Source organism: the organism of the source record quoted next, unplaced genomic scaffold (genome assembly GCF_019419815.1).
Source record: "Pyrus x bretschneideri cultivar Hongxiangsu unplaced genomic scaffold, Pyrus_bretschneideri_v1 Contig49, whole genome shotgun sequence".
In the NCBI taxonomy this organism is placed as follows: domain Eukaryota; kingdom Viridiplantae; phylum Streptophyta; class Magnoliopsida; order Rosales; family Rosaceae; genus Pyrus; species Pyrus x bretschneideri.
Window position 1 is genome coordinate 1,263,813 of NW_025999786.1, and position 23,710 is coordinate 1,287,522.

At 34.9% G+C, this 23,710-nt stretch overlaps 1 protein-coding gene across 1 annotated transcript; it reads right to left on the reverse strand.

Annotated features, from left to right (window-relative positions):
* Window positions 1-2,823: 2,823 nt before the first annotated feature.
* Window positions 2,824-7,989, reverse strand: LOC103936479 (ABC transporter G family member 1-like). The gene is made up of 8 exons (XM_009346319.3): window positions 7,531-7,989; window positions 5,360-5,439; window positions 4,669-5,139; window positions 4,474-4,560; window positions 4,268-4,387; window positions 3,945-4,139; window positions 3,762-3,848; window positions 2,824-3,677 (listed from the first exon to the last, which is right to left on the reverse strand). The coding sequence occupies exons 1-8, from the start codon at window positions 7,886-7,888 to the stop codon at window positions 2,976-2,978; spliced, it is 2,100 nt and encodes a 699-aa protein (XP_009344594.2). The 5' UTR covers window positions 7,889-7,989; the 3' UTR covers window positions 2,824-2,975.
* Window positions 7,990-23,710: the final 15,721 nt, after the last annotated feature.

Genomic DNA, 23,710 nt, shown 5'->3' on the forward strand with positions numbered 1-23,710 from the left:
GAGTTTGTGCATCCATCATCTACGACTGTGCGCAAATTTAGTTCCAATAATTGGTGCTTTCATTGAGAGATAAAATCATATTCCTTTCGACCAAACCACTCAACCTCTATGAATATTTTCCCTAAATCGTCCTGTTACGGACCCGACATCTCTATACAAGCGACTAAACCTGAGTTGATGTGGCTACCGTCATAGGCGAGATAAAGGAAGACGTTATTGAGATATGTTAGTCCTTGGAGGGCGTCCGACGAAGTTCACTAGCCAAAGAAACCACAAGACTCACCGACACAAAAGCGCAAGTGAAAGATTTGCAAAAAGTCGTATTTCGCTTTAAAGAGGCATTGACTCGAACAACGCACACCTAAGTCCTACATATATTATTGACCTGAGTCCTATAACGTCGCCATAATAAGTTACCCCTGAGAGGCATCGTAGAAAGTCAAGAAGACTCCAAGATCTTCATCCAATTCAATATCTACGGAAAGAGACACTCCCAAAAGTAAATTGCATATACAACGAGCAAAAATATCTGGGAAACACCAGGAAAGAAAGAGAAACGGCCTGTAAGAAGCCTAAAATGATGGCTTTCAATAGCAAACCGTTGACCATCAACTCTAACATCTTAATGTTCTTCGATCAAAACTTGAAAGACGTCCACTCATCCCATGACGGTGCCCTCGTCGTCAAGGTGCAAATCTCCAACACCATGGTTAGCCAAGTCTTAGTGGCTAATGGATCTAGAGTGAATGTCCTCTTCAAGGATGCTGCAGAAAAATGGGCATTCTTGATAACATCAACAAGGGGAGAACCACCTTTCATACCTTCAATGGGGCACTAGTCTAATCCTTAGAGACAGTAAAATTGGTAGTCTGAGTAGAGCCCTGTAACTACTTGGTGACTTTACATGTTATGGACTACCTGACTCTCTACAACGCCATCCTTTGTCGGAATTGGTTGCACAAGATGAAAGCTATTCTGTTTAGCTATCATTAACTACTCAAATACCACATCTCATGCAGGGTAAAAGAAATAAAAGGAGACCAAACAGTGGTGCACTGCTACGTTGTAAAAAACATGAACATGCTCCAAAAGGAAGAGCGAAGTTCCAGTAATTCCATAGATGAATTGGCATAGCAATCACAGTTAGAGGGTCAGTAGACGAGCTACAAAGAATTCAAACTCGATCTTAACCCCTAGGATGACAGCACCCTAACCCTAGAGTCGAAAGCAGACGAGGACGTCGTACAAATTAGCCTTGATCTTGACAAACCAAGTAGAAAATCAGGGTCGGATCAAAACTGACTAACTACGAGAAACAACTGTTTAAGACGAGAAAATGTTTTTGTGGTGGTCAATGAGGGGAATGCAGCTGACTAAACATTTGGTTCATGGTTGGTTGAGTGACAGCTTGGGGGGATGCTTTTAGAAAGAATATCATTATTAGCTTTCATCCTTCTTCAAAATGACTCGTCAATAGTGCGCTGTGTTTTGATGTGCTCGAAGAGTTGACTTGCCAAGTTGAATTGTCGCGCGAAGACACTGGTCAAGTATGTAACCTGCTGGGATAGGTATGGATCACTATTTAGATTGGCAGAGCTCATCTAATGGGCATCTTTGTAAGTGGTAGAATTGTAGTAGACATTGGGTGCCTCAAGTTGGGATCCCAGGCCTTAGGCTTGGGAAGGATAAGCTCATTGGGTCGTGCATGTTCTTGGGAACAAAGGTCGTCATTTGGTCTTGGGTTTGAGCTGTTAGGAAGTGGGCTTGGGCTGCCTGAGCTACAACAAGTACTTCCTTGGTTTAGGCTGGAGCTGCTGCATACTAAGCTTGTGCCTTCTGGACTTGGGTTTTGCACCTGGCCTTCTGCCCTTGCTTGTTGGGGCCTACTCGACTTCATCGTGGGCCTGGAACGCTGCAGGTTAAGCTGTAGCACCTAGATGCTTGGTCTAGGTCGTAACAATGGCTATCGTGGTAAAATTTGAGCCGAAACGGGTCAAATATATAAAAATAAAAAAAAAGGTGAGAAATGCTGAAAAACGGGTGCGAATCGACGAAAAAAAGGGTTGGAAGCGTCATTGGGTCAATTTCTGGTTCGTTGATAGACTAGTTAGTCTAGCCTAAACTGAAGCTAATTCGGTTGTCGATTGGTGGTTCGGTTGAACCAGTCTGGGATCTGATCTGTTTAGAGCGGCTCGAGTTGGGTGCATGAGTGCAGGCGCTAAAGCAGGTTAACCTGCGAAGTGCTGTGCTCGTGCGTGGGAAGCCCTCTTGTCTTCTTGGGTTTGGGCCAAGGCCTGAGTTGCGTGTGTCTAGGCTTCTAGACCCTGCTCCTTGATGCTCAACTGGCATAAAGTCAACTTAATTATCGTTCTTCTATTCTTTGTGTTTTAACTGTATGATCACATAAGGCTAACATGAAGTCAACTTGATATGCTTCTATGTAAAACTAGAGAGAAACACCGACAAAGTGGATCGAAACCCGCACCAAATGATTTCGGATCAATCCCAAAATATCAAATGCATTTCATTGCATAGGGAGGAGCACTTGTGGTTAGTTTTTAACCAAAAAATAGCAACGGCGAGTGTGAATAAAAGGAGCATTAGTGTCAATACCGACAATGTGGATCGAAACCTGCAAAAAATAAATTTGAATCAATCCCAAAAATTGAAATGCATATTTATCACATAAAAACGATCATTTGTGTCAATTTTTATGAGGTTGCATGAAAACATAAAGCCGACTTGATTTGGTTTATACATACAACTAGAGAGAAACAACGATGAAGAGGATCGGAACCTTCACCAAAGCATTTCAGATCAATCTTAAAACTTGAAAATACGACTTTATTACAGAAGGTCATATTACACAAGGAAATGAGAAACATTGTGGTAAGTTCTTCCGATGGTACAACTTTAGTATTCCCAATTTCAATCCACTACTGATTGAAGTACCTATCTCTCTACTCAACACACCTTCATATGACATTATGCAAGTGGTTCTCTCCATGCACGGGGGTAGGGGAGGGATTGGCCAATACTTGCATGCTTTGCTTAGGAGGCGTTGACAGAAGAGCTGTTTTAACAGTCTTCACCTTCTCTGTAGTCTTGATGATAACCAAGAACAGAATTCGATATAGAACTACCATCCCTAACAACACAGCAACATTCACCCACTTAGAATATCCCATTTCCACTTGCCATCTCTCTCTCAAAATTTGCTCGCCGCTAAGGGTGAACGGCCCTCCGGCTTCACTTGCCGGAAACATTGTTCCTTTGAATTCATTTTTGAACAATCCCTGGTATGCGTACTTGTGGAAGGCAATGTGGTACATTGGGTACTTCCACACCGGTCCCGGAATATCACTTGGTAATTGGAAAAATCCACCAGATAACATCATAAGCCCTTGAATTCCAGCACCAGCTATTATCCCCATGAGGTAATTGGGCACAATACTAGCAACTATCATCATAAGACTCTCAACCAACATCATGCAAGCAAATAACACACAACAAAAGAAAACAAAGTGTTCGAATCCGGTTTGAAGTCCAGCAAGGTAATAAACTATTGCCCCGGGAATTACCGAAATCATTACCAAGAAAGGACCAGAAGAAAATGTGTTACCAAAAGCAAATGCACAGACACCGTAGTGCCCGTTTAGTCTTTCTCTTTCAAATACCTGTATTTACAACATCAGAAAGTAGAGTTTAGGAACACTAATTCATAACATCAATTGCTAATGAAGTATTCTAAATTAATTTACCTTCATGTCTTCCACAAAGGAAGGGAATCCACCAATGGCCATGAAAGTTAGAAAAGTAGATATGAACATGAGCAGCGAGCCTCTTGCCTGCAACATATGAATGTTTAGTTCAAATTAACCGTCTACTAAGGGGACACAATTTCCTTTTATTCGTAGTACAAAAAAGATCTCTCTCTCACTCACCTGAATAGATCTATAACCATGTCCAAGCTCATGATAGACAGTACCGAGGCCTAGAGTCATGAAGATGTATATAGCCAGGCGCAACCAATAGTAACCTTGATCTCTATGCATGTTCACGAATGATCTTTTTGTAAGTACGAGACATTGTGTAAGAAAGCCAGCACGGCTTCTCTTCTCCAATTTTTCACCGAAGTCCTAAATTTCATGTCAATTAAGGTTAGTCGATGTTGCCCCCATTAATCATGGGCTAACTATTGCAAATTATGAGTATTTTAAAAAAGTTATGTGCATAATTACTTCTATGAATTTGATTACTAGTTTACCTGTTTACATAGTTCAGCTACTTGTCTGTGAACTTGCTGAAAGGTTTCAGATTCTTTGTAGGATCTTATTAGAGTATCAATTGCTATTTCTGTTGGTGTGGTTACGCCTTGCTCAATGTCCTGCGATGTGTTACAAAGTTCTATTAGATTTCTAAAGGTTTATCGACATATCATGTGACTTTCCGTTTCCAAAGAGATTTTCTTACCTGCTCAAAATCTTTGTTTATGGTCTTAAGGAAGTGATCCGATGGATTTTGGAGAGTTGGGCATGGGAAACCAGTTAAGGTGAAAAACTGCAATCAATTAGGAACAGCAGTACATAGTTAACAACAAATAACTCAGGTTTTTTTCTGAACTTAATTAGAAAATAAGCCAACTAATATACATGGAGCTAGTCTCACCTGATTTGCTGCAGAAGCAGGACCAAAATAAACAGTTCTTCCAGAAGACAGCAGACAAAGACTATCGAAAAGTTGAAAGACTTCGGAGCTAGGCTGATGGATGGATGTAACAATAGTCCTTGGAGTTCCATCACCTTTATCAAGATTTGCAATTCTGCTCATGACAAAATAAGAAGCTGCACTGTCAAGGCCGCTTGTCGGTTCGTCGAGGAATAGAAGTTTAGGCCGTGTGAGAAGCTCAATGCAAATGCTGACTCTTCTCTTTTGGCCACCACTTATGCCTTTAACTCCCCAACCTCCAATCCTTGTGTTCATGGCGTCCTGCAAACCCATCTCTCTAATTGTAACTTCTGCTCTCTCTTTCTTCTCTGACTTGGTCATGGAGTCTGGCAGTTGCAGCTGAGCAGAGTAATATACTGCTTCTTTAACGGTTAATGTCGTTATTAAAGTATCATCTTGTGCGACATATGCCTGTGTCCGCAGGCAAGTAGATGTGATTTATTAAAAAATAAGGAAATAAAAGTGTGAAAAATTAAGGAAAATTTCTTCAAGACATTGCATATCATTTAATGATATGCAAGAATGAATGACTGAGATTGAAAATAAAAGATTTAAATAATTGTGAATTAAATCTAACAGTTAAAATACAAACACTTATATTCAATATACGTATTATTGAAGTCACACTCACCGAAGTTCCATAAGTCAGTGCTTGTTTATGCCCATTGATTAGGATCTTCCCTGTTTGCCTTGTGTTTGAATTCAGTCTCCCTGCAGTGTATGAACATGACTTGTAAGTTAGAGTGCCTTTGCGCATAGGGGTGGTCTTTAATATACTTAGTTTAGAACACAGCAGTCCAACTAGTTAAATAGGAATTAACTTGACTCCTCAATGGATGAGAATGTTTCATCCTTAAGTCATAACATGGCTAATTTTACGAAACCTAATTCACACTTATTATGACCAAAGAAGTTTACATGATAAAACACTTTGTAAAGACCATATTTGCAAGAAATAAATAAAATATGAGACCGTTTAGTCATTGGACTGCATAAAAACAGATGCACAAATTCTATAAAAACATTTAGAACTGTCTTTATATTTGCTTCCATTGATTGGCTAAACAATCTTGATTTGAATGATTTTCCTTTTATAAAATTAATTTTAACAGAAATATTTATAATAGTAATAATTCTGATTATAAATATAAAATTTTGTTAATTAACCACTAAACAAATTGAGGGCAGGAGGAACTCCTCTTCAATCTAGCATATTTCAATTAATTAACATCTTCAATCATGCAACAACACAATTTTGGTACAGGCCTTAATTGTCATGTCTTTCTAATCAGATTGACTGAATGCATGGCTATTCTCCCAAAACGTAATTGTCTATGAATGATAGGCGGCTTTGGATGAGGATTTCTTTCTATGCTCTTTGTGAGAGGATTACGTAAATTACTTTATTATGTCTATTTATTATATATTATGTAGTTAATTTTTATCAAGTATTATTTATATTTAATTTTAAATAAAAAAATTCAAAATAATTTATGATCATATACGATGAACGAACACAATAAAGTAATTCCCAAAATTGTCATAAAGAAAATCAAATAAGATCCTATTCCCGCGATTTTAGGAACAAAACTCGGCACGTGAAACATAGTAGGTCACAAGTGCAACTAGTGACATGGGCAAGACAATTTGAAATTCTACTAATAAAAGTTTGGTCTTACATGAGAAGATGTGTCGAGTCAACACCAAGAGTCTGACAAAAGTATTTACAACTTAATATAATTATATGATTTCATATTTAATAATAAAAATGCATTTGGTAATAAAACTAAATATTTGTTAAACTTTACAGAATATTAATTAAATCAAAACAGTATCAATATAGTAACGGGTCACTAGTCTGACTCAAAAATCTTGACACGTAAATACAAAACTGTCCTTTATATTTGTTTTATTTTGTTAATTCTCTGACACAAGAATCTATATTCCTCACAAGATTTATTAAATATAGTTTGATTTGACAACGAAAAAATAACATCCACATGTTGGAGAAATATTTTATTGTTATCGAAATACAGATGATACATCACGTGTTTTTATATAAGTGATGAGAAATTTTATTTTTTAAGTTACTGACTCTTTAACTCACATCTCCCACCATTTGTATAGTAACACGTCGGCCTCGTTTGGCAGCTCGGACTGTACTGACTATTTCTGTCGGATAGGATAAATAGCCACCGGATAGTACTGACTAAATTAGTTGGGTGTTTGGTGCAGTATCGGATTAGTGATCGTATTATTTATACTGTGTTTGATATTATACTAGATAGGAGGCATCAAACTTTAAAAAAAAAAAATTTAAAAAATGAAATCATTTTTTTGTTCCCAGGTCTCTCCGCACCCCCCAAACACCCTCTCTCTCTCTCCCTTCTTCTTCCCTGACGATAGAAGAATCCCAAATAATTGTTCCCCAGCTCTCTCCGCCACACCCCCCAAACTCCCTCCCTTTCTCTCCCATATTCTTCTTCCCCGACTAAATAATCCGAACGTTTTGGTTGGTTTTATTAAGTGGGTGTATACCGTATTATCCTATCCGACCGGTTAAATTAATCCGGTGCTTATTTAGTACGAGTGAACGCCAAATACCCAGGTCCGTATAACTAATCCTATCCGATCCTTTATCCGATCTGCCAAACAGGGCCGTAACGTACCATTTGTATTCTGACCACATTGAAAATTTTGATACTGATCTCTATACCTGCATGCAATCGTTAAACCATGCTGAAACTATATTTCGTGGAGTGGAAATTGGAAAGAATTATTAAGGAGGATATCGATCATTACCTCCTAAAGCATCAAGAAGAGTGGACTTGCCACAGCCTGAAGGGCCCATTATAGCCAAGAGCTCCCCAGGCTTGGCATAACCGGTTAGACCTTGCAGGATTGATCTGCTGCTGCTACCAATACTGTTAATTTTCTTGGAAACTACTGTCACCCACACGTCCTCCCATGTCAGCAAAACACCCTTCTCCAATATCTTTGCATGGTTGTTGTTATGGACTCCGGCACCTCCTCCTCCGCCAGCTCTTGGCAGTACTGCTAGATCAATATTATTAACTTGTGTTTCAACCTCCAGTGCTGCTGAACCATATTCATGCTCAGTAGCTTTGTGGTGGACATTGAAATTAATAGTAGAAGCCATATGGATATCGGCAATTTCTATGTCACAGAGAGAGAGAGAGAAGAGAAAGGAGAGAGGAGAGAGGAGAGATTTTAGGGTGAGTTTGTGTTGGGGAAATGGTTAAGGATTCCCTGTATTTAAAGAATCTTAAAAATGTAAGTAACATTTATTTTTTCACCTCTCATGTTACGTTTTTCACCTCTCATGTAAAAAACGTGCGAAGAAGAGGACAGGGCCTGGGCCCTCTTGTGGAGAAAATTGCGCAAGACCACAAATATATAGGCCTTAGGATAAAAAAAAATTATATAAGCCTCCCATATTATTGGCCATTCGTGCACGGAATCTCTCCCTATAGCAACCCCTATTTTGTTATAAAAAATAGAGTCTGGAGAGTTCATTCTATATCAAACTTCGACAATCTAAACATTTTATTTTTTAAACAATCATTCATAAAATATCTTTCCAAAAAAATTATTTTAGTTCGAAATATTTATCTATATGATGTTTGATGAAATTTCAATATTCCATAGTACATAGTATTTGGTAATCTCTTAAACTTAATTAGATGCATCAAACATTTTCAATTTGATTTGATTAATATTTTACAAGAATAATATATGAAATGCAACTTGAAAAATAAACAGTTTGAATCATTAAAGTTCATATAGAATTCAGCCCCACATGACTAGTAACAATTTAAAAAAAAAAAAATGGGCACATGCATGCAGAGATGTGGAAGTGATTTTCACAAATACCCATTTTTTACTTCACGCCCATGCTTATTATATATAAAGTATATGTTGCTAGCTTCCTCTTTAATATATTCAATCACTAGTAGAAAAAATTATTTGTGTGGTCAAACTTTACGTGATGCACCAAATTTCCTCCCGCAATGGACATTTGTGCGACAATATTAGGGTATGGTTGCACAAAAACGTTTTGATCGAAAAAATTATTAAAAACAGTATGTGATGAAGCGTTTCGTCGTGCAACATTCTTAATTGTTTTTATGTAATTGGTGGGAATTTTTATTTTTTAAGTTATTAACTTTTTAACATATATATCTTACCATTTGTATAATAACATATAATGTATCATCATGTGTTTCGGTCATATAAAAATCTCTCCAACCTCCCCGTTCCAACCCCAATTCCCATTCCCCAGCCGACCCCAACCTATAGCCTACAGACCACAGCCTTCACCGAACCGGCATCCCACAAAATTTTTTCCTATGTTTGGTGAGCAAATAGACTTTCGATTGCAGGCGGCGGGGCACCGAAAATATAGCTATTGAGGCTATTCATTTGTCTTACCTAACCACGCTTTATCGTGACCATAAAGTCAGCACAAGGCTTCGTTCTTGTGTATATGTTGGAAAAATAAGATCTAATTGCCATATTAAATCACATGAAAAATTAATAAATAATACATGCTTATATATCAAAATAATAAATACACATAGAAAAACCTGGAAATAAGGTAGAGGCAAGTGTTGGACACTTTGTCTTTAAGACAAGTTTACATCCCACTACGGTGCTCATGGTTGATCGGCGCTTGTCTCCCAAGATACAATGACCACGTCCTTGTAATAGTAGCATTCCAAATCACAAGGCTCCATGAACCACGATTGTGTTGAAAACCCTCTCATATGGACTCAATGAGACTCTCTAATATTTAGTGAACTCTATGTATGATTATGCAAAACAATGAAAAGTTATTTTATGTTTATAAGGGGCTTCTTTATTTATAGAATTTGAGATATCTCTTTGGAAATCATGTGACCATTCATGAAGACTCAAAAGCTACTACTCCTTATTAGGATAGATACATATTTCTACCAAAAAGCATCACTTCTAATTTCCATTCAATTAATTAATTTAATATAATAAAAATAATATTAAATTTTCCAACAATATATATATGCGATGAATGTCTTCTTTGTTGCCCAAGAGCTCTTGCACGACGAATGCCAGTCGTGCAAACGCTTTCTTCATGAGTTTTGCGTGACGACATGTTTGCGATGAAGCTTTCGTTGTGCTAATGTTTACGCGAAAAACTTTGCTTCGTCACGAGAAGTGTTAAAACGTGAACTATAATCTCATTATGCACTAATGTTCGAGTTCATAATGGGATTAAAATACTAGTAGTTTATTGATCACGTTTCATTGAGATTTTAACGTTGTTGTCACTTTTTTTTGTCTTCCCTATTTTGCTATTCCTGTAAATAAAATTTTGCTAACAATTGATTTATAGTGTTTATCTCTATATATAACAAACTTGAAAAAGGAAAAAAAAAAATCATCACTAATGTGGTTGTATTCATACTCAATTGTACGTGAATAACCTTATATTCAATTCTCATGAATAACGAGTTTAATTTAATTCTATCCCTCACCCCAATTATCGTTGTACTGAAAAAGATTTGATCTGCAAGAGGCCTACATTTTTCTTTGTAATTATGAAGAGGTACAAAAATTAAATTCAAGTTTTTTTTTCTTTTATTTCATATTTATAGGTTAAAATTTGACTTGTCTGGAGTTAGAATCCGTCTGAGGTTCCAAATTGCATGTCTCCACTTCGACTTAAATTTGAAGTTCGTGGGTAGGGATGGGCAAATACCCATTGGTTATGGGTAACCGCGGTTACCCGCCTATTTAAAATAAACGGTTATGGTTATGGGTAACCGTTTAGATAAATAAACGGTTATGGGTATAACCGTTTACCCGTGAAATTTAATTGGGCGGTTATAGGTATTAACCGCCGTTATAAACGGGTAACCGTTTACCCATTTATTTTATATATGTAAAATTAACACAAACCATGTTCTCGATCCAATAATACTTAGTACCCAATAAATTAGCAAGGAATTCATCGGTCCTTCTCTCAATAACACTGCTACAGGAATGATGATTCTCATCATCAAGGAATTCGCCAAATTAATTTAAATTCCTTGCGAGTAACCATGAAATTGACAGAAATGCTTTGACAGAAATGTCTTCTAAACAATTTTTGTAACCCAATAATACTTACCAAATATTATATTTACCTTCATTGGTAACAGTTAAAAATATCGTCCTTAAACAATTATTTCAATTATTGGAATGGTATAAGGACTTAAAAAAATTAAAATATGGAAATGTATGATGAATGTACCTATAACGGCGTTTAATTGTTAAAAAAAAAGAAAATTATGACAATTTTTTTTTTAATTTTCAAGTTGTTAAAAAACATGTAGACGGGTGAAAAAGGGGTAATGGTAGAAAAAAAAAAGAAGATAAACGGGTTAAAAAGGGTAAATGGGTAAACGGGTATTAAACGGTTACGGCTAAATGGCTGTGCGGTTAGGGTTTGGTTAACCGTTTATAAACGGTTATGGGTATGGGTATAACCGTTTAGGCAATTACCCAACGGGTAAACGGTTATGCGGGTATGAGCATAAACGGTTATGAGTAAATAACCGCGGTTACCCGCCCGCCATAACCGTTGCCCATCCCTATTCATAGGTTCTTTCTAGTACCTACGTGTTTCTATTCCGGTGCTGATCTTTGGATGATGATGTGACCTCTGTCTTCACTAATTTTGGGTTTCTTGATGGTCTGATCTCAGGTGATCGTGGATGGTGGTCGATCGTGACAAGCATTATGGGGTTTTCTGACGGTGGCAACGTTGTTTGCAGCTTCAGGAAGCCTAGTTGCCTAGGGTTTTCTATGTGGTTTGGTTGTCTGTGCTGAGCTCTAAGGTTGGTCTTGGGCCTTTGTTTTCTGTGTGTTGGTGGCCCTTTTTCTTTTGCTGTGTTTATATCGTTTTGGGCCTTTGTTGTACTTCTCATGTTGGTAATGAATTTTACCCTTTGACCAAAAAAAAAAAAAAAAAAAATTGGGGAGCAGCACTAAAACTATAACAAATGCAAAAGGAGGACGATAGTTCGTCCACTCGTTTTGTTTGTTAAATAGTAAGGAGGCAGATTGTCTGCCCTCCTAATATGGTGCCCTCCCCATACCCTTCTATTTTGTGCGGTCACGGTTAAGTTACGTCAACATTTTATATTGATTTTTGACGTGATTTAACCGTGATCGTAGAAATAAAAAGGCATAAGAAGGGCATCATAATAGGAGGGCAAACAATCTGCCTCCAAACAGTTGTGCATCTGCATGTGCACATCCAAAATACTAGTCAATGCTCGAGTTTTATATTCGTGATTGGTATCTTGTTCCATCAAATTAATGAGAACGTTCTGGAGACACATATTTTAAATAGTAACAGTTTACTGGTCACGTTTTAACTGTACATCTTTTTATTCGTGATGTGTTTGCGTGTGAATGCATGAATGAACAAAAAATATAAATTTTGTGTCTTGTTATGTGGATGCGTGAAGGAGCAGAACGTTGTCAATATACATTGTCTGTTTTGAGAAATTTGCTATTATGACCAGAACATGAGTAGTACACTATGTATCTTTATATAAGTAGTAAAAAAATTTATTTTTTTAAGTTATTAAATTTATAGCACGTATATTTTATAATTTGTATAATGATACATAATGTATCATCCCATGTTCTAATTACACTAAAAAATCTCTTGTCTATTTTGCGATGTGGATGCATGAATGAGCAAAAACATTAATTGAACACAATCAGGTATATATATAGTGGTGGGTTAAATAAATCTAAAAATGGAAAACAAATCTATCCGAATACCGAATTGAAACTAAAAAATTGGATAAGAAAAAAAAGGAACCAAATTGAGAAATCCTAACCAAATTCTATTGGTTCGGTTTTGGTCTTAAGAGTTTAGAAACCGAACCGAAACCCTTGAAACGACGGCGTTTTATGTTTGCCATTTAACTTAAAACGACAGCTTGCATGAATTGTCATATATGAAAAAATCTTGAGAATAGGAGGACAGGGCCGGGGCCCTCGTTTGGAGAAAGTCAAGCAAGCCATCAATTATAACGTCCTAAATTCTTGGACATACATGCACAAATTCTCTCTGTAAAGCGACCCCCACTTTATAGTAAAAAATAGACTAGTTGTAGAGTTTATTCTATATTGAACTTTAACGATCTAAATATTTTAATTTTTAAACTGCCATTTTTCCTAAAAATCATTTCAATTCAAAACATTTATCCATTTGATTGTCATGACGAAATTTCAATATTTAGTAGTACATAGTGTTCGTCAATCTTCTTAAGTTCAATTAGATGCATCAAACATTTTTTATTTGGCTAATATTCTCCAAGAATAATGTATGAAGTAACTAAAAGTTTCGTTATATTCAATCCTTATAATTGATAAAGCTCTAAAATAATGCCCGTGAATTACTTTATAGTAAAAATTATATAAAAGATCATGTTTGAAAGATTGAAAGATTGCATGATAGAAGATTAATACTATTTACATTAGAAAAGTTAAGAAAAAATTTATACACAAAATATTTAGCTGATAAAAGTACACAGAAAAAAAAAATCGTAGATTTTTTTCTATTTATATGCATTTATGTTTATAGAGAAATTAATTTACCATTCTTTGTCTTAAGCGGCAAAATTCTCACTCCTTCGGGTATCAAAATAAATTATATCAACATAGAAGTGATACTCACCGATTGGAGTCCACAAAGTAAAAAGCCTTGTCAGAAAAAAGGACACAAAATTGAAAACATCACAGTCACCATTTATTATCAAGCACAAGCCCAGCAAGAGACTTTGAAGTATACATATGTAAGAATAAAGTTTAGTGGATTTATACAGTATAGGTAAAGTTTTACGACATCAAATTCTTAAACTAATTTGAATTAGAAATTAGCTCCATATTGATCAAATATGAAAAGATGATCATTTCAAAAATTAAAGCTTATAAATTCATCATTTCAACTAATTTTTCAAATATTTATGTTGGTGTCACTTCTCTAGGTTAGGTATATTTGAGTCTTCGGGACCCAAATAGAACCGAGAAGATAAAATAATTAATAATTTTTCACATACAATTGAGTGGTATAAGGGAATGACCCTTATGAAATGATCAATCTATTATTTACTACTTTGTACAACAACACAATTATATTTCACAATGCAGGAGTATATAGTTAAACACATTTACATATCAGTTCATTAACTAAGTAGTTCATCAATTGATGTGACTTTTTGACTCTTCATTTGGAGATGCTTTAAGTTTTTTTTTTTTTTTTTTGGTCGAAGGTGCTCTTAGGGTTTTGTCTTGAACTATTTGTGCCCTAATAATATGATTAAGAGTATTGAATTAAAAAAAAAAAATGGACTTGCATTGTAATTCCAACCAAATAGGTTCTTTGATACATTCTATATTAAGGAAAAGGATCTGGTGGATCCCGTGAACGTGACCGTTCATCGTACATCGTGCGGTAAAAAATCATTTGAAATTAAAAATTTAAAAATAAATATAAATAGTACCTAACGAAAATTGTCTGCATAATATATGATGAACGGCCACGATCACGGGATCCCAAGAAAAAGGATCCGACGATGATCCTTTTCCCTATATTTCACTAGATAGCCATGATACATGAATAGGTGTTACTCATGACGTGGGATTCCTTGAGAAACAATCACATTTGTCCTTAACCAAATGAGAATTAAAAGACGATTTTAATTCACTATTACATTAGTACTAATTGTATGTCCAATACCTAGCTAATTAGAACCTAATAAATCGCACTAGTATATCCACATAAGTACAATGAGTGACGAAGCTAATTGATTAGATTAATAATTTAAAGGTGAGATTAATTAAATAGTCGTTAATTATTAGTTAATTAAACTAGTACAAATATGTACTGAAGTGGGTATTAATTTAGGTTATTTGGTTACCAAGATCAAATGCATATGTGGATCAATTGAGTTTTCGAGTGAGGTTTGAATATATTTGTAGAAATTTATAAATTAATGTTTTAAAACTGATTCACATATGTTGTCCTATAGTCATTTGTACGAGTTTCGCAGCTTACCAATTTATGGTACTACCCGGTACACAAAATGATATGGTATTTATAGGAAACAACACACTAATCAGGTTATAATACAATTTATTATATAGGAAGGAGCATTGCGGCCAGTGTTTATGGGAAAATAGCAATGAGAAGCACGAAAGCTTAAAGTCGACTTGATATATTTATGAAACACCGACAAAGTGGATCGAAACTTACACCAAAATGATTCCAGATTAATCCCAAAAATTGAAATTCATTAAATTGCATAGGGAGGAGCACTTGCGGTCAAGTTTTACCCAAAAAATAGCAACGACAAGTGTGAACAAAAGGAGCATTTGTGTCAATCCCAGCGATATGAATCGAAACCTGCACAAAATAATTTTGAATTAGTTTCGAAAATTGAAATACATTTTATTACATTAGGAGTATATGTGTCAGTTTTGAGAAAACAATAGCAACAGGTTGCATGAACACTTAAAGTCGATCTACTTGAAGTGCTTACATACAAATACAATGGGAAACAACGATGAAGAGGATCAAAAATGCTAATATAAAAGTTTTTTAATTGTTGAACCTTTTTTTTTTCATATAGGATATTATTTACACTAAAAGGGTTGGGGAGTGGATTGTTTCACTTTGCTTAATTGCATTATTTGTATAACAATTTGCGCAAATTGTTTGACATGAATTTCACAAAGTTGGTATTTCAGTTCCTCTTTCTTTTTTTTTTTTTTTGTAAGTACTATATAAAAGTGTGAGGCTTGTAAATTATAATGCTTGAATATTGATAAACCGTAAGCAGTGACCACCAATATTGTTTTTTTGTGGAGACTAAAATTCTCGTAAGATGGCAAAGCAAAAAAAATTAAAATGTGAAAAATAAATTTAAACAACAAAAAAAAAATGGGGAGAAGGAGGCCACAACTCCACCAAGAGCTTAAAAACAGAATTTTTTTTTTTAAAAAAAAAAGTCCAAAACAAATAAGAAATGTTTAAAAAATAAATTTTAATAAAAAAGAGAAGTAATATGATTAAAATCTGAAATATTAACTAGGGGCGTATTTGAAAAAAGAAGAATAAACTTCTTTACACATTCAATACATAGATGTAAGGGTAAGTTGATTCCACTTGAGGAAAGTAAATAAGGAAACACAAATGGGGAAGGTAAGTAAAGATAAATGAGGAAGGTATCTAACATTCCTTAATATTTTATTGCATACTGAGGAGCATTAAGGCCAATTTTATTTTATAAAAAAGAAAGTACCAACAAAAATATGAAAACATAAAGTCGACTCGATCTTCTGTAGACGTAAAATTGTAGCAAAATATCGATGAATTGAATCAAAACCTTCACCAAATGATTCCAAATCAATCTTAAAACTTGAAAATAAATTTTATTACATAAGGAGAAGCATTGTGGACAGTTCTTCCGACAGTAAAACTTTAATATTGTTACGTACACATCCCCAATTTCAATCCAATATTGATCGAAGTACCCATATCTCTTTACTCACACAGCTTTGTATGACATTGTGCGAGTGGTTCTCTCCATGCACGTGTGTAGAGGATGGATTAACCAGTACTTGCATGCTTCGCTTGGGAGGCATTGGCAGAAGAGCTGTTGTAATAGTCTTTACTTTCTCTGTAGTCCTTATGATAACCAAGAACAGAATTCGATATAGAACTATCGAAAAGTTGAAAGACTTCAGAGCTAGGCAGATGGATGGATGTAACAATAGTCCTTGGAGTTCCATCACCTTTATCAAGATTTGCAATTCTGCTCATGACATAATAAGAAGCTGCATTGTCAAGGCCGCTTGTCGGTTCGTCGAGGAATAGAAGTTAAGGCCTTGTGAGAAGCTCAACGCAAATGCTGACTCTTCTCTTTTGGCCACCACTAAGGCCTGTAACTTCCCAACCTCCAATCCTTGTGTTCATGGCGTCCTGCAAACCCATCTCTCTAATTGTGACTTATGCTCTCTCTTTCTTCTCTGACTTGGCCATGGTGTCTGGCAGTTGCCGCTGAGCAGAGTAACATACTGCTTCTTTAATGGTTAATGTCATCATTAAAGTATCATCTTGTGTGACATATGCCTAAGTCCGCAGGTAAGTAGATGTGATTTGTTAAAAATAAGGAAATAAAAGTGTGAAAAATTAAGGGAAATTTCTTCAAGACATTGCATAGCATTGAATGATATACAAGAATGAATGATTGATATGAAAATAGAAGATTTAAATAATTATGAATTAAATCTAACAGTTAAAACACAAACAGCATGTACTATTGAATATATGTATTATTGAAGTCACACTCACCGAAGTTCCATAAGCCAATGCTTGGTTATGCCCATTGATTAGGATATTCCCTATTTGCCTTGTGTTTGAAATCAATCTCCCTGCAGTGTTTGAACATGATTTGTAAATTAGAGTGCCTTTGCACATAGGGTTTGTTAATTCACACCCATGATCCCACATGGTCGTTAATATATTCCAACTAATTAAAATAGGAATTAGTTTGACTTCAATGCATAGGGAGCGCTCCTCCTTAAGTCATAACATGACCAATTTTACGAAACTTTATGCATATTATGATTGAAATTGTTTATATTATAAAATACTTTGTAAAAATCGTCTTTGCAAGAAATCAATAAAATATGAGTTAGTCAGAACCATATAAAAACAGATGGATATATTCAGTAAAAACATTAAGAACCGTCTATACATTTGCTACAATTAATTGATTAAACAATTTTAGTTTTAATTTATTTTTTTATAAAAATAATATTTACGAACAAGTTTGTAGTATTAACAATTCTAATTATAAAAAAAGGACCTGGCTTCTCTGCCTTTTCAGTTCCCATACACTCTCATCTCCTCTTATTTGTACGGTCACAGTTAAGCCACATCAACATTTGATATCACTATTGTTTTTTGTCTTATTATCTTTATAAAAAAATTAATATAAAATATTAACGTGATTTAAGCATGACCACACAAAATAGAAAGGGATAAGAGTGTATGAAAATTGAATGAGCACAGAAGCCGGGTCCATAAAAAAATTATGTGAATCGACCTCTAAACGATTTGAGGACACAAGAAACTCCTCTTTAATCTTGAGGACACAATCATTTCTCAATTAATTAACATCATATAAAATATATATTTCAATCATGCAATTAAACTATTTTAGTAGTGTCTTAATTGTCTCGTCCATCAAATCAGATTGACTTACATGCAAGGCTATTCTCCCACAGTGTACTTGTTTATGAAGATGTTAGACGGCTTTAGGAAAGAGCTCGACACGTGGAAATAGTAACATCATTATAAACAAATACACTGTAGGAGAATAGCCATGTATGTGAGTCAATCTGATTTGAAGGACGAGACAATTAAGACACTACTAAAATAGTTTAATTGCATGATTGAAAGATATATTTCATATGATGTTAATTAATTGAGAAATGATTTTGTCCTCAAGATTAAAGAGGAGTTTCTCCTGTCCTCAAATCGTTCAGTGGTCGATTCACATAATTTTTTTATGGACCAGGCTTCTTTGGCCTTCCAATTTTTATGCATTCTCATTTCTTCTTATTTTGTGCTGTCATGATTAAACTACGTCAATTTCATGTGACTCACTAATAAAAATTTGGTCTTACATGAGGGGCCTGTCGAAAATTTCAAACTGGAAGTCTGACCAAAAATATACAACTTAATGTAATTACATTGTTTCATTCATAATATCAATATTTTTTTTTGTAATAAAATCTAATGCCTATTAGATTTTGCCCATTTTTAATTAAAGTACAACAATATTAATATAATTAGTAATCGGTTGCTAACCCAATTCTAAAATCATTTGAATTTAAAATTAAAAAATAAATATAAATAGTACCTAACGAAAATTGACTGCACGATATATGATGAACGACCACGATCACAGAATCCTAAGGAAAAGGATCCGGCCAGTGTTTATAGGAAACAACACACTAATCAGGTTATAATACAATTTATTATATAGGAAACAACACGCTAATCAACAAAATGATATGGTATTTATAGGAAACAACACACTAATCAGGTTATAATACAATTTGTTATATAGGAAGGAGCATTGCGGGCAGTGTTTATGGGAAAATAGCAATGAGAAGCACGAAAGCTTAAAGTCGACTTGATATATTTATGAAACACCGACAAAGTGGATCGAAACTTACACCAAAATGATTCCAGATTAATCCCAAAAATTGAAATTCATTAAATTGCATAGGGAGGAGCACTTGCGGTCAAGTTTTACCCAAAAAATAGCAACGACAAGTGTGAACAAAAGGAGCATTTGTGTCAATCCCAGCGATATGAATCGAAACCTGCACAAAATAATTTTGAATTAGTTTCGAAAATTGAAATACATTTTATTACATTAGAAGGAGTATATGTGTCAGTTTGAGAAAACAATAGCAACAGGTTGCATGAACACTTAAAGTCGATCTACTTGAACTGCTTACATACAAATACAATGGGAAACAACGACGAAGAGGATCAAAAATGCTAATATAAGATTTTTTTTTAATTGTTGAACTTTTTTTTTTCACAAAGGATATTATTTACATTAAAAGGGTTGGGGAGTGGATTGTTTCACTTTGCTTAATTGCATTATTTGTATAACAATTTGCGCAAATCATTTGACAAGAATTTCACAAAGTTGGTATTTCAGTGCCTCTTCTTTTTTTTTTTTTTTTTTTTTTTTTTAAGTACTATATAAAAGTGTGAGGCTTGTAAATTATAATGCTTGAATATTGATAAACAGTAAGCAGTGACCACCAATTTTGCTGTGTTTATATCGTTTTGGGCCTTTGTTGTACTTCTTATGTTGGTAATGAATTTTACCCTTTGACCAAAAATAAATAAATAAATAAATAAATTGGGGAGCAATACTAAAACTATAACAAATGCAAAAGGACGACGATAGTTCGTCCACTCATTTTGTTTGTTAAATAGTACGGAGGTAGATTGTCTGCCCTTCTAATATTGTGCCCTCCCATGTCTTTTTATTTTGTGCAGTCACGGTTAGGTCACGTTAATATTTTATATTGATTTTTTTTTTATAAAGATAATAAGAAAAAAAGCCAATAGAAATATAAAACGTTGATGTGGTTTAACTGTGACAACACAAATAGAAAGGTAAAAGGAGGGCACAATAACAGGAGGGCAGATATTTTTCCTCCGAACAGTTGTGCATCTGCATGTGCACATCCAAAATACTAGTCAATGCTCGAGTTTTATATTTGTGGTTGGTATCTTGTTCCATCGAATTAATGAGAATGTTTTGGAGACACATATCTTAAATAGTAACAATTTACTGGTCACATTTTAACTGTACATCTTTTTATTCGTGATATGTTTGTGTGTGAATGCATGAATGAGCAAAAAATATAAATTTTGTGTCTTGTTATGTGGATGCGTGAAGGAGCAAAACGTTCAGTGCCTCTTTCTTTTTTTTTTTTTTTTTTTTTTTTAGTACTATATAAAAGTGTGAGGCTTGTAAATTACAATGCTTGAATATTGATAAACAGTAAGCAGTGACCACCAATTTTGCCGTGTTTATATCGTTTTGGGCCTTTGTTGTACTTCTTATGTTGGTAATGAATTTTACCTTTTGACCAAAAAATAAATAAATAAATAAATTGGGAAGCAATACTAAAACTATAACAAATGCAAAAGGACGACTATAGTTCGTCCACTCATTTTGTTTGTTAAATAGTACGGAGGTAGATTGTCTGCCCTTCTAATATTGTGCCCTCCCATGTCTTTCTATTTTGTACAGTCACGGTTAGGTTACGTCAACATTTTATATTGATTTTTTTTTTATAAAGATAATAAGAAAAAAAGCCAATAGAAATATAAAACGTTGACGTGGTTTAACTGTGACAACACAAATAGAAAGGCATAAGGAGGGCACAATAACAGGAGGGCAGATATTTTTCCTCCGAACAGTAGTGCATCTGCATGTGCACATCCAAAATACTAGTCAATGCTCGAGTTTTATATTTGTGGTTGGTATCTTGTTCCATCGAATTAATGAGAATGTTTTGGAGACACATATTTTAAATAGTAACAGTTTACTGGTCACGTTTTAACTATACATCTTTTTATTCGTGATATGTTTGTGTGTGAATGCATGAATGAGCAAAAAATATAAATTTTGTGTCTTGTTATGTGGATGCGTGAAGGAGCAAAACGTTGTCAATATACAATGTCTGTTTTGAGAAATTTGCTATTATGATCAGAATATGGATGGTACATTATATATTTTTATATAAGTAGTGGAAAATTTTATTTTTTTAATTTATTAAATTTATAGCACATATATTTTATAATTTGTATAATTATACATAATGTATCATCCCATATTTCGATTACACTAAAAAATCTCTCGTCTGTTTTGTGATGTGGATGCATGAATGAGCAAAAACATTAATTGAACACAATCAGGTATATATATAGGGGTGGGTTAAATAAATCAAAAAATGGAAAACAAATCTATCCGAATACCGAATCGAAACTAAAAAATTGGATAAAAAAAAAGGAACCAAATTGAGAAATCCTAACCAAATTCTATTGGTTCGGTTTCGGTCTTAAGAGTTCAGAAACTGAACCGAAACCCTTGAAACGACGGCGTTTTATGTTTACCATTTAACTTAAAACGACGGCTTGCATGAATTGTCATATATGAAAAAATCATGAGAAGAGGACAAGGCCGGGGCCCTCGTTTGGAGAAAGTCAAGCAAGCCATCAATTATAACATCCTAAATTATTGGACATACATGCACAAATTCTCTCTGTAAAGCGACCCCCACTTTATCGTAAAAAATAGACTAGTTGTGGAGTTTATTCGCTATCGAACTTTAACGATCTAAATATTTTAATTTTTAAACTGCCATTTTTTCTAAAAATCATTTCAATCCAAAACATTTATCCATTTGATTGTCATGACGAAATTTCAATATTTAGTAGTACATAGTGTTCGTCAATCTTCTTAAGTTCAATTAGATGCATCAAACATTTTTTATTTGGCTAATATTCTCCAAGAATAATGTATGAAGTGCAACTTGAAAATATACCGTTCGCATTATTAAAGTTCATGCAGATTTGAATGTTTGTCATGCAAAAGCTGAGAAAAAACACGAGTAACTGGAGAATTGGCACCAAAATGTTGCACAACGAATTCTTCGTACCCTTAGTATTTATGCAACGACAAGCTTTGATTCCTTTGATTAGTCATTTAGCTGGAAGTGGGAGTTAGACTGAAAGAGAGAAGTGAATGGAAGAAGATAATAGAGACGAACCTAATTGCTGAGAAGCAATGGTGACTTTTTTGAGATTTTCTGAAGCGCTACCTTTTAATTTTTGGAAAAAATTGAGGAATGGTCCCTAAACTATGACTGAATTGTAACTTTGACCTTGAACTAAAAGTTTCATTATATTCAATCCTTAAAATTGATAAAGCTAGAAAATGATGCCCGCAAATTACTTTATATTAAAAATTATATGAAAGATATGTTTGAAAGATTGCGTGATAGAAGATTAATACTATTTACATTAAAAAAGTTAGAAAAAATTTATGCACAAAATATTTAGCCGATAAAAGTACACAGAAAAAAAAATTCGTAGATTTTTTTCTATTTACATGCATTTATGTTTATAGAGAAATTAATTTACCATTCTTTGTCTTAAGCAGCAAAATTCTCATTCCATCGGGTATCAAAATAAATTATATCAACATAGAAGTGATACTCACCAATTGGAGTCCACAGAGTAAAAAGCCTTGTCGGAAAAAAGGACACAAAATTGAAAACATCACAGTCATCATTTATTATCAAGCACAAGCCCAGCAAGAGTTTACTTTGAAGTATACATATGTAAGAATAAAGTTTAGTGGATTTATTAAGTCAATTCGATTGGATAACGCTGGAGAGTTTACGTCACAGACTTTTGACGATTATTGCATGTCAGTAGGGATTAATGTGGAACATCCTGTGCTCCATGTTCACACCTAAAATGGCCTGACAAAAGTTTTCATAAAGCACCTTCAAATGATAGCTCGGACTTTGGTTATGCGAACCAAACTGCCGGTATCTGCCTAGGGCTATGCAATATTGCACGCCGCTATGTTGGTCAGCCTGAGGCCCACTGCTGCTCAACCACATTCACTGTTACAGTTGGTCACTAGATACGAGCCTGACGTCTCGCATTTACAGGTGTTTGGGTGCGCCATTTATGTGTCAATAGGGTCGCCGCTACGTACCAAAATGGGTCATCAGAGAAAAATAGGAATCTATGTCGGTTATGATTCGCCATCAATTGTTCGCTACTTAGAACCCTTGACATGAGATTTTTTTTACCGCACATTTTGCGGATTGTCACTTTGATGAGACAGTCTTCCCGTCGTTAGGGGGAGATAAGCATGCTAACGTTCTTGTAGAACGTCGCAGATTGTCGTGGTATGCTCCCACTATGTCTCATTTAAATCCCCGCACTGCCTAGTTAGATACTGAGGTGCGTCGAATTATAGATCTTCAGAGCATTACTCAAAGCATACCGGATGCTTTTAATGATCTAGCTAAGGTGACAAGATCACATATACCCACTGCAAACACACCTACAAGGATAGATATACCTTGTGTACGTCAACAACACCCCTAGGAAGGCTAGACCGTCCCTGAAGGTGGGGAGGCCACACCTTCCATGCGGCAAGGTACATTGGCAGTTAGCCAATCATCTGCTCCGGCCTTGAAGCGTGGCAGACCCCTTGGTTCAAAGGATTCATAACCCTGGAAGAGGAAAATGGCACCAACTAGTAACCCTAGTTTGAATCCGACTATCGCTCAC

Excerpts from the sequence above, each read along its gene's own strand:
- LOC103936479 (XM_009346319.3), bottom strand. The coding sequence starts at position 7,888 with ATGGCTTCTACTATTAATTTCAATGTCCACCACAAAGCTACTGAGCAT. Across the intron at positions 4,561-4,668 it reads CTGCTTCTGCAGCAAATCAG|TTTTTCACCTTAACTGGTTT; the intron begins GTGAGACTAGCT and ends AATTGATTGCAG. Across the intron at positions 3,849-3,944 it reads ATGGTTATAGATCTATTCAG|GCAAGAGGCTCGCTGCTCAT; the intron begins GTGAGTGAGAGA and ends CATATGTTGCAG.